General features: G+C 44.9%; 1 protein-coding gene across 1 annotated transcript in view; it reads left to right on the plus strand.

Moving 5' to 3' along the window:
• The window catches only part of Dnah9 (dynein axonemal heavy chain 9), a 328,862-nt gene that overhangs the window by 175,728 nt on the left and 140,560 nt on the right, over nt 1–12,574 (plus strand). The window contains 3 exon segments of the mRNA XM_050162584.1: nt 119–315; nt 5,857–6,019; nt 7,838–7,961. Coding sequence (XP_050018541.1) covers nt 119–315; nt 5,857–6,019; nt 7,838–7,961 — 484 coding nt within the window.

Raw genomic sequence — 12,574 nt, forward strand, 5'->3', positions numbered from 1 at the left:
TGGTTCTAGGGCTCATTTTTCATGTAGCGTGTAGAAAAAGCAGTCAGGCTGGTGTCACCACCATATGTGGTACCAGACAAGAATCTACAAAAGTCTCACCCCCGTGTCTTCTCACCAGGATGCTGAAGAGACGCTGCGGCAGACCCAAAGCCTGAACATGTATTGTCACTTTGCAAATGGCATTGGTGAGCCCAAATACATGCCCGTGCAATCGTGGGAGATTCTGAGCCAGACTCTGGTGGAGGCTCTGGAGAGCCACAATGATGTGAATGCTGTGATGGACCTGGTTCTCTTTGAGGACGCTGTGCGCCACGTGTGAGTGAGCATCTCTTCCTTGTGTCTCCTCGGTGGCTTCTCCTTCCCAGGGCCAGGGGTCTCATTTTCTAGAGTTTTTAAATTAGTTCTTTGAGAATTTCTTGCAATGTATTTTGACCAGATTCCCCAACTCAATGCATTAAGCCAGAAGTCAGCCCCTGTTATCCCTCAGTGAGGGTCAAAAGCTCAGCTTTGGCAGAATTGGATTTATCTCCGCATTCACATTTACAGTACCTTTCCATAATCACAGCAATGCCAAGAGATTTGAGATCATAAAAGAGGCACCAGGACCCCTACGTATGTGCATGCACACACACATGTGCACACACACGCACTCACCTTTTCCAAGCATACATGTATTTCCAAACCTAAATATTACTATGCATGCTCATCCTGCCTAGTGAGTCGCTGCAGTAGTCACCAGCACACCCAGATAACTTACACTCACACAGTGTGCCTCCTATCCAACCCTTATATTGTCCAGTCTTTGTGCTACTTAGCACTCTTGGTGCCTTCTAATATCCTTCCACCCTGCCCAAGGTTCCCAGGGTTTCCACTGCTAAATGGAAACTGACTGAAGCATGGCTGGCCTGAGTTGACATGAAGCTGTTTTCCTTCCCCACCCATCCCATGAACCCCAGAGCTCAGAGAGGGACAGGCCCCTTATCCTCACCCTCATCACAATGCCACATTTAAACCTTTTCTCCCTTTTAAAGGATGTATTTGCTTTTATGTCTTGTGTATATAAGTTTGTTGCCTGTATGTAAGTACGTATGTATGTGTGTATACTATATACAGGCCTGGTACCTGTAGGGGCTAGAAGAGGACATCAGATCCCTTGGAACTTGAGTTATAAGTGGTTGTGAGCCACCAAGCAGGTGCTGGAAACCAAATCCAGGGCTCTTAACCCAGAGCCATCTCTTTAGCCACCCCACCACCACCACCACCCATTTCTCTTCCTGACCTTTGGAAGACCCAGTCATTCTGAAGCACAGGCTCTCTATTCTCACATTCCTGCTTTCTCCTTGTCAGCGTCTGCTGATGTCCCGTCACCGCCCATCATTTAGTACCTGTACGACCTTCTTACCATGACTTGACTTATTCCTGACTCCTAGCCCTGGTCTTTCTGTTCCCTGGCATCTTTGACTCCTGTGACCTTGGTTACATGCCCAGACCCTCAAATATATACTCTTCCCCACCATGTCTACTATCGGTGATGAACTCACTTCCAGAGTCTGAAGTACAAGCATCTTTGTGACTCAAGTGTCCATTTTTCCCTTCTATGAGCCTCCCAAGCCCTGGCTATTCTTCAACTCCATCCAAGCTTCCATTTCTGGACAGGGTGCTTTATCATATCCCCATATGCCTTTCCCTGACATATCTTCTTAGTTAACTGATGGTTATCCCAGTTCAGGCTGCCCTAACTCTCCTGTCAGTGTGTCTATGATACCAAATACAACTCTAGTTAAACCACACCATCTCCTATTCCATCCATCTCCCAATCGGTGAAGAAAATCCTCCAAACATGACGGCTAGTGTTACTTCATATTTGTAGTCAGACAAATCAGGTAGATGCTAAATGTGGCCTGAAATCCTCCCCCTCAGCTCTGGGAACTGTATTCCCTCTACCGTCTTGCGATAACTACAGATACGCAATTGTCCTCTCCTCTCAAACTCTTGACAGCCCTGCCCTGTCTTCAGTCACGGCTGGAGAACGCACTCTCATTTCCTGACATAACAAAAGTGACTAGAAAAGAGTGCTCACCCTCAGTTCTCTCCTCAACAAGCTCTTCTTGCCACATGAGCAAATCACTGTAACCGTCCTAGACCTACCTCCCCCCAAGGTCAAATGCTACGGCCAGGTCCACACCTCACGTTCCTTGGTCAGATGCTGCATCCCTCATGTCTAACACCCACCCATCAATCCACCATCTAACAGTGCTTGTAGATAAGATAACGTCTACACAGCTACCCCGACACAGCTTCTGGGAAGCATCCTGGCCTCTCTTTCTGGAAGCCCCTCAGCGGACTTCCTAGTTCACCATGCCAGCAGACTCTGCTCAGCCCTTGCTGAGGCTTTACACTAGATCGCAGTCATCATCCAATTTCCTCTTTGTTTTTCCTCCTCTTCTTCCTCCATGTTTTCAACATGTTCTTGCTGTCCTCTTAGAATCACATGGGTTATTAATCACACAGACCTTAAGATGTACTGCTTTTGTTCTCCAAAAGTCTTATTAGTCCTCCAGGGTAAGAGAGGGAGAGAGAGAGAGAGAGAGAGAGAGAGAGAGAGAGAGAGAGAGAGAGAGAGAGAGAGAGAATGTGTGTGTGTGTGTCTTCAAAGAACCAACTTCCTCCAGCTGCGCTAAGGGGCATCTTTAGCTTTTGTTTTTAATCTCTCAGAAATTCAGTAATGGGCTTAACGCAGACAGTCTTGGTTTTCCAGCTCAGGCTCCTCCAGAATATTGATCTTCTTTTTAAATTTTGTGATTTAAATTCCGAGTCCCTTGCCCTTGTCAGAGGTTGCTAATGAAGCCCCAGCTGGAGTCTAATGCTGCCAGCTGCAGATGTACCCCATTCTAACTCAGAAACTTCATCACTAGCGATGCATTTCCCATCTAGATATCAAGTAACCCAGCCCATGCTATGCTGAATACCAGCCTACAAGAACAGAGCTGGGTACCAAATAGCCCGGAGACCCAGTTGCACCCCAATTCGTCCTCCAAGCCTGCCTCTCTTCTCCAGCAATCCATTCTGGTCCCCACTTTTCCTGAATGAGAAGATAGGGCATGGCTGCTGGGCATCCTTTCATCAGGTGCCAATTCAGATGCAGAAAAAACAATCCCCTGCACACAGCATAGTAGAAAATTACAGGCAGCGCCTTAACCGTGATACAGAGTGCAAACACTGGGTTTTGTTTCAACTTAATAAAACTATATTGGAGAGCTACAATGTGCTCGCTCTGTAATGGATACAAAATGAACATGTACACTCTTTGGGCATGTGGGAATGATAGTTTAATAAGAAGGCGAGAGAAGGGTAAATCTAGCTGATAATGACAGAGCACTAAGCGCCACAATTAAATAAGTGGAGTGAAAAGAGAAACTAATAAAAGAAGTAAATGCAGGCCAATAAATAACTCCTGAATATTTAGGCAGACAAGCTTTAACCACGCAGCATTCGGTGACATATGGTTTTAAGTCCCAAATAGTTCTCTATGTCTAAGGCATGGAAGGGAGACAAAAGGGGTAAAAGTGAGAAAATGAAGGAAACTCAGAATGTGCATGAAAGGGCATTACAAGTTTAGAAGGAAGCCTTGGTTGAAAAAAACATAAACAGAATATGCACAAATGAAAAATATCATGATACATATACCCAAAAAGTATTCAACACCCTAGAAATACAAATTCAAATCAAAACTCTAATATTTAGTTTTATAAATTGTCAAATCCATGTGTGTATATAATAAATATATACATACATAATGGGGGTCCATGCCACTGCATGCGCTCAAGGGGTTGTTAATACACAAACACTCAGGCTGGGGTTTCCGTCCCAACAGCAAATAGGCTCCCCAGGAAAGATGAGGCAATGAGGACCCACAGTTTCTTGTGCTGATCATGATCAAGACATAACATGTAACTGCACATGCATGCATATTTTGTTACCATGCCAAACCCTATCCTCCAAAGCCAGTTCCAAGCCCCACCCCCACACGGAGGTTAGTCATTGTTAACCATTGTTCGTTTTGAATACAAAGTAGCATTATTAACATAGAGCAGGGATGCAGGAGTGTGGTGTGTATAATCCAATCTCAAATGGATCCTCTGCTTCTTAACCAGAAGTACATCACCCAAATTATAATTCTCATGCTCTTCATCCAAAGATCACCACCACCAGAATGCACTGACTTACATTGCAACACAGTAAATACAGCTCAGTGTGCTCCTGCCATCCAGTATGACGGAGCTATTGAGTCAGTTGTTTTACCTAAGCAGAGCACAGATGGGCACCACCATTCTGAGGAGCTTTTCTTTTTTTCATTAAATTTCCAGAGCCATTAAAAAATTGCCTTACTGATTGGCTCAGCAATTTTATATCTATGAAACTCACCCCAAAGGAAATGATTAGAGATATAAAATATAAACAAAATGTTATAACACATTATTTGGAACTGGAGATATTGGAAACCGCCTAAGTATCCAATAGTAGGGTATTTCAGACAAGCAAGTTATCATGTTTTTATTATCAATACAATATTGATATCCTATATGGTAGTGTTCCACCATCAAAGGCATAGTTTAGCAGATTGCTTAAAGGCTCAGAGAAGACAACACAATCTACTGCTAAATGAAAAACTGGTCTCAAGATGTTATATTCCGTGTTTAGGAGCTGGCTTGGTAGTTGAGAGCCACTTGTCATTGTAGGGACATGGATGTGATCGCCGGGACTGGAAACAAATAAACGAAACATTGTGCTCACACATAAACCGTCCTCAAATTTTAAAAGCTACAGCATAGAAATGCATTGACATTTCAGATGTAATAACCAAATATATATTCACAGATGTCCAGACGCACTAGACTGGAAGGCCATAAAATTAATGTCAGTAGGATTTATTGCTAGACAATAGAATTGTGGGGATTTTTCTTATGTTTTCTATATTTTGTATAATAAGAAGCTGTTAGGTGCCTTCTATAAGATCCACTGCTGGTGGAGATTAATGGAAGGTTGGCATGACAGCCTGGAGGAGGCTTTTGGTGTGTTCTTTGAGGAAGGTTGCTGGTGTGTCCTTTGAGAAAGGCCTCTTGGGTTGGGGATGGCTTCATCTGGAGGTGATGATCTAAGCCAAGAGGAAACCTGATATTCTCCCATTGCTGGGGTGGAGAAATGGTTACTGGCAGCACTAAGATTTTAGAGGAGAAGAATCCAGAACCCAAGGTAGTGAGTGCCTTGCAGATTAGCATTAAGCATCTGCAAATATCCATTGTTTGCACACGGGCATCCAGGAAGGATTAGAGGACGGAGACTCAAGCTTGGACTCCCCACTTTGTTCCAGTTTGCTTTAACTTTGCCCCCCTTCTTCTAAGACAGACAGACACTTCCAGCCTTGCCTCACCTGTTCTACCCTTCTCTGATTATTTTCCCAATAGGATATTTTCTACTTTTCTTTTTTTTTTTTTCATGATCCTGCTTTTATCCAAAGTCACAAATAGGTAAGAAAGAGGGAATTGGGACAAAGGTAGGTTCCATGAGAAGAAAAGCATGCTGCATCCCTCTCCAGCCTCATCACTCACCCTCCAGGTCTGTCAACCTGCCCTGGACTTTTCTATGGTCTCACTGGTTCCCTGGGGCCTCTGGCTTGAGGTAAAACAGTGACAATTACAGTACACTTGGGCAGGAGGATACCAAGTTTGAGGGAAAGCTATGACAGTTCCCCAGAGTTCACTTGTGCCTCCAAGAGAGGCTCCACCCTTTATGCCCTTCACGCTTCTCACTGTGGACAGTGGCCTCTGGCATGTGCTTCTGCTTACTCCACTTCAGATGTCACATCAACCGAATCCTGGAGTCCCCTCGAGGAAATGCCCTGCTGGTTGGCGTCGGTGGGAGTGGCAAGCAGAGTCTGACGAGACTGGCAGCTTTTATCAGCTCCATGGACGTGTTCCAGATCACCCTGCGCAAAGGTTACCAAATCCCCGACTTCAAGGTAAGTTTGGCCACTGTGGGAGGAGACCCCACCTCTCTCCAGCCACCTACGATACTTGCCATCTTTCTTTGGTTCTCTACATCCCCGACCCAGACCCTCCCATTCGATGCCTTTTACATCAGTGTACCCCGACTCTTGCCCAATCTGTAACAAGGTTAGCATACAGTCTGGCCAAGTTTTAAAAGAAATGCATATTTGAAGGGAGAGGGAATAACCACTGCCTCTGGGACCTTAGTGACATTTCGTGGTTTCCAATAGAAGCCATGGTCTCTGCTCTGGACAATGAAGAGGGGCGGGATACACAACTTGCAAAGGTCATTTGTCCAGCAGCCTCTTGTATCCCCAGCCACAACCATGTCACTGCAGAATCACAGTATAAGTTCCATCAAGAACTGTCCTTAGTATCCCTGGGAGAGCTCCAGCCAGCACTGAGCCAGACCTACGCGCCTGCCCTCATCATCCCTCAGGCAGTGAGGAAAACAGTAGATGCTCCCTTTTGATCTGAAGCCACAGCCAGGTTTGTCAACACTGGCTGCATCAGGGTTCAGTGTGGTCTTTCTTCCGTGTTTCCAAAGACAAGTTAGTGACATGGGAAATGGGCATTTACAGAATGGGTTATGCTAAATCTTGGCTATGGACCAGAATCTCTGAGAATAATGCTGATGTCTGCCTTCCTCCCCAAGCCATTCCAATTTAGCTTGTTTGGGGAACTACCTGGGCATCGGGAATACTCAACGGATCCTCTAGAGCAGCCGTTCTCAACCTTCCTAATGCTGCAACCCCTTAAGACAGTAATTCATGTGGTGGTGACTGACCCGCAACCATAAAATTATTTTTGTTGCTATTTAATATCTGTAATTTTGCTACTGTTATGAATTGTAGTGTACATATCTGTGTTTTTCCATGGTCTTAAGCACTCCTGTGGAAGGGTGGTTGGACCCCCAAAAGAGTCATGACTCGGGCCTTGAGAACTACTGCTCTAGGCGATTCTAATGAGAATTGAGAAACACTGTCTTAGATCATAAGTATAGGATAAGAAACATTAATCCAAAAAGCAGCCAGTTGCCTTTGAGGAATTATTTGAACACTACAAAAGTTCTATGGTAGAAGAATGTGTGAGGCTGTTAGAAAATCAGTTCTGAAGGGCACTGGAGAGAATGAAACTTAGTAGGATGCAGGTAAACTTTGTAAGAGTTATTCAACAAGGAGCCAAGACTGGTTACACTGGATAAATCCAGGGCTTGGCATCTTAGCCCCAGATTTCATCCATCTTCAGCTTTGTCCAGGTTTCCCATGGGTGGTTTTATATTTGCACCTATGTGTGCGTTCTCCAGCACATGTTTTTCAATGAAAGTCTTTCTCCTGAGCTAGTCATAAGGGCACAAAGTTTTGCTGGTATGAGATACATTTATCCCCATACAGGTAGCCTCCAGTAAATGACTTTGAGAGCCTGCCTTCTGGAGCAAGTCATTCCCTTACTTGATGACATTAGTAAACTAGATGAGCAAGGACCATATCTGTCCTTGGGAAAGGACCACCTCGGTTACCTTTCTGCGGTAGCTCGGCAACAGTGCATGGGCAGCTGTGGTGGTATGAATTAAGACCCCGCTAAGTGGTCTTAACTACTCACTTTTGTTGAACTGACACTTAGAAATGTGACCCATTCCCCTGCCTCTTACTGAAAAGCAGCACTCCTCCCTACCTCCCCTTGTCATCTTGCTTTGTTTCCAAGTGACATAGATAAGAAAATGCTTCCACTCCTGAAGAGTGAGTTGCCGATCTCTTCTGAGGAACCCCTTGACCTTGATGATCTTGCAGGTGGACCTGGCCAGCCTATGTCTGAAAGCTGGGGTGAAAAATCTCAGCACGGTGTTTCTCATGACTGATGCCCACGTGGCTGATGAGAGGTTCCTGGTGCTCGTCAATGACCTCCTGGCATCTGGTAAGGAAGTGCTCACGTGTGAAGACCTCTGACGAGGTCGGAGTTGTTTAAAGATGGAGAGGTGTTGTCTGAGGTCAGGAAAGTCAACTCGTAAGCATCAGTGAAGGGCTGATTTGCCAAAGGCCTTCTTCCCAGGGCTGCTGCAGCTTACAGCTCCTCTGGTTTGTAGGGTCTATTTTCATTGCGGATTAAACAATAATTTTGAGACTCTTTGCTGGATAAGATCTGATCAAGGGAAGAGCAGTTAAGGGTCTGAAAATTTTCTAAGTTGGGAGAGTAGGTGCTGTTTCCTTAGAATACCCATGAGAAAGAGAAAGGGGAGCACCTGTGAGTCTTCAGAGTTGTTAGAGGCTGGGAGAAGACAGAGGGAGAGATGCACTGACACCATGGTGGGGATGGGGGGATCACGTCACCCGTTCGTGGTTCAGCCAGGGTTTGATGACAGAAAGTGGAGGCGGCAACAGACAAAGCAATTTCCATGTAACTGTCCTGAGTCCCCATGAAGTCCCCATGAACTGCCAAGCGCCCCACAACTGAGCAAAGAGAAAGCTTAGTTCTTGCAACTTTGTTGTTCTTCCTTACCTTATGTAGGAGTTCAGGATCATCTAAAAACAATGATGTATGTTTAAAGACATGTACATGGCCGCATGAAAAAATAAAGGACACAAACAACCCAATGTAGCTGATCGATGTTGCATATGACAAGAGGTTATGCAGTTGCATAAATATGTATTCATTTCAATCAAAGAGAATATGCGTTCCCAGAGCTTACATCAAACATACTTGTAAACCACCTTTTCACCTGGGTCTAGAGAACATTCAGCATACAGATGTCCCTAAACAAAATTCCCACCTCAGTTCCCTGTACTTCAAAAGCCCATTCCTCCCTCCAGGACCCAGCCCGGCTCCATTTCATACCCCTCACTCTAAGGACTAAGACCGCAGGACATTTCTCCGCCACTTCTCCTATATCATAAACGTTACATTTCAGGATGACGTCACTGCTTCCGAGTGACCGTCTTCTTCATGTCGTATACATATAGCATTGCCTCCTGCGGTATACGACAGTTGTTCCACAAAGAGCCCCTGGTTCCTGACCCAGACCATGTGCAAATGGGTTCCGTAATGGCTTGTTTCTAGTGAGGATCTTGGTCCCGGATTCCTCACTATCTGGCTTCTAGCATAACACTGGGTCTACACTCATTTCTTTCCCACTTGATCCTGCCTAAACTGGCTTTATATCCAAGAGTTTTCCTGACAACTTGTACACTTTTTCTCCTCCGACCACAACTGGTTCCCCTTCTTAAACACTGTCTTTAACATCCTACTGTAGCGTTAAAGCTGGGGTGTCACCGCACCTTTTGCCATGGTATTAGATGAGGGAGGGATCCAACCCTCCTCCCACCCCAAAGCTTTCCTAAAACCCAATCTCTAAAACAACTGAGAGAGTAAAAGCGACTTTCCAAAACTTACAGCTTTGGAGATGTCGGGCCCTGGTGCCAGCTTCCGCCTGTATTTCATTTGGCGTCAATCCAGCCAGGTCACCTTCTCCTACAACAACCATCTGAGACACTGACATCGTTCGACTTTAGCCAATTGGAGTTGCATTGCTCAATGAAGTATTTTTAATTTCTTTCATTTTCAAGACAAGTCTGTTGAAGTGCAGGTGAATTTCTGGAGCCTTCCCAATAAAAATGCAGCCAACCTGCTCGGGAGCCATCGGGTGCATGGATTCCCCTCTAGGGTACAGTTTTCCAAAAAGTGTGCTCTGTGCATGCGTATTAACATGGGGAAGCAGGTTGGATTTTGTTTGTTTGTTATTTTTTTTCTTTAATACCCCCCCTTTTAACTTAACAACGTCAACAGAGTGGACCAGAATGTATCTTCTACTTTTCACATTCAAATAAATAATTTCTGTCTGGAAAGCAACGGGATGCCCGTCCCGGGGACTCGATGCCAGGCCACAGGGGATTCTAAAACATCTCTCAGTGACCCTTCAGTTTCGCGGGGCTATGCTATCATTCGGCTGTTGGAATTCAAGGGGGAAGAGGCAGCTATACCTTGTGATCTAAGGTCAGAATTTTGGGGCTCTAGATAAAGGGAGAAACCTGCCACAGTGAAAGGCTGGGTTGCGAAAGTCTTTCCCAGACGGGATGCCTTTGGGTGCTCCCGCCAAGAATTCAGTGCATCGTAGTAGTTAGCTGCACGTCAGGATGGCTGTAATGTGCAGTGAGTGTATGCTGCCGGTTCCCCCTCCCCTAAAACGTCTGCCCCAAAGAGTCAGGAAGCCCATGCCGTAGGTTATGGTGTTTCCTCCCACACACTTTCAGTTCTTGGTACTATGGCAGCACTGTCAAAGTCAAGCCATGGTGACAATGCAAAAAAAAAAAAAAATTGAAAGAAGAAAAACCTAAATGATTAATCTCTTGTTTTCCTCTTGTATTCTAAACTCTGTGTCCATGATTTCCTCCCTGTGTGTCAGCCTTTCCTTTATAGTCACACACACACACACACACACACACACACACACACACACACACGAATGATCCAATTGGTGCTGTTTTCTACCTATTTCTGAGACTATCCCAATTTGTCATTTTTTGCTATGACAAATGATGACACTTGTCAACTCATGTCCTTCTCTCCCAGGCAACCCTCTGGTAGTATAGTTGAGGCAGGGTCTATCTAAACCATACTCCCTTATGAATCCCTAACTGAATATAGTATAAAACCCAAAGCCCTTTAGTACAGGGAAAGTCTTTCGCTTGCTGCCCCTTCTCCCGTTGCTACCCTCACTGCCCCAGGAGTTAGCAGTTCCTAATTGCTTGATGCCACAGGCCATCCTCTTTGAAGACATCCTGCCCTCCAGTGTTCCTTTTGAACCTTATCAGTAGACTCATCTCAAGCGTCTTCTTAGTAGTAGTGCACCTTCACTTTCCACTGTCAGGACTAGGAATGGTCTCCTCCACTTTGAGCAACAGGGGCTGCACATATTCTCACCGTACTGAAAGAAGATTGCAAATTTAAGGATACTAAAACTCTACTGTCGGTGGTTTGCTATTTTTACGGTGCCTAATAATCCCAAGACACAAAACCCTGATGATTAAATAACTACTATCCAGTTTAGGAAAGAAAGCTGCCAAAGCTATAGCTCACCCATCAGCAGACTTTATTTCACTTTTCGTCTTAGTACGTAATGTCTCCTGGATCCGAGAAGACTTTCTGGATGTTGTCTTTTAAACTGAAGTGCATAATACTGTGTAGGTAATCCTATGAGAAAGGTGTGTCATTTTAGATACTGGGCATTACTATAGGACAGTAAGTTTTGGCAACTCTCTGTGCCATAGACAGAGAGGAACATGGGTACTGGAATAGCTATTGCAACCCCCTGATATTAATTCTAGGGACAAAGGAAGCAGGTTTAGGTTTTTTTTCTTTTAATCATAGACTGTAGATGGGATTAAAGTTGACAAGCAAGTGTAAAACAGAATCAAGCACTTCCCTTTCATGCCACGCTCTGACTGATTGAGCCATACCAAGGTATCAGAGTATCTTCTCCCCCAAAAGGGAGTGGCACTTATTAGGAGGTGTGACCTTGTTGGAGTAGGTGTGGTCTTGTCAGAGGAGGTGTGTTACGGTAGAGGCAGACTTTGAGGCTTCTTATATGCTCAAGTCATTCGTGTGCAGTGTCTTAGTATCACTTCCTGTTGCCTGAGGGATCAAGATATAAGAGCCCTCACCTTTTTCTCCAGCACCACATCTGCCTGCATGCTGCCTTGCTTCCTGGCATATGAAAAGAGACTAAATCTCTGAGCTTTAAGCCTCGACAATTAAGGATTTTCCTTTATAAGGGTTGCTGTAGTCCTGGTATCTCTTCACAACAAGAGAAACACTAATTAAGACACACACTAACAACACAAACGCTAATCTGGCTTGCAAAATACTAAAGCGTGTGGCCTGCAAGCCCCTGGGGTCAGAGACAAGCAAGTGTCTGAGACTTTAAAGAGCCTCTGCCTCCACGCACAGCACGAGCTTCCCTTCGACAGCTGTCACCGAAGCATAGCCTTAATTTATCACAGAGGAAGTGACAGGAATGTTGTCAGAAATAGAGGAACACGTCTGAAAACGGGGACTTTGCTCCCAGTTCAGATGTGCGTGTCACTAGATACTCCGTTCAGTGATTTTTTTTTTAAGTGATTGGGATCTTGAGAAAACCAGCGACAGCCAGCTGATGAGCCGGATGGACACTGGTGTATGCCCAGAGCGCTCAGATTCTCGGGACGAAGAATGTTCTATAAGCTCAGGGCAGCAAACATTCTCTACAGGGTCAGAAAGTAAATACCGCAGGCTTTGCAGCTCACCCGGTCTCTGTCCCAGCTGCTCAGCTCTGTCATTAAAGTACAAAGATAAGCCCAAACAGTATGTAGTCCTAAGAGCATGGCTGTACCCAATAAAAACGATTCATGGACAATAAAATTTGAACTTCACATAGTTTTTGTGTGCTACTAAATATCATTTCATTTCAAACATCAAGGAGTGTCTAAAAATATCCAGTTCTTAGCTTGAAGGACGTACCAAAAGGAGACAGGTAGCAAAATGCAGCCCGCAGGCAA

The sequence above is a fragment of the Alexandromys fortis genome, unplaced genomic scaffold (genome assembly GCF_014885135.2).
Source record: "Alexandromys fortis isolate MF-2015 unplaced genomic scaffold, M_Fortis_MF-2015_v1.1 scaffold_84, whole genome shotgun sequence".
Lineage (NCBI taxonomy): Eukaryota > Metazoa > Chordata > Mammalia > Rodentia > Cricetidae > Alexandromys > Alexandromys fortis.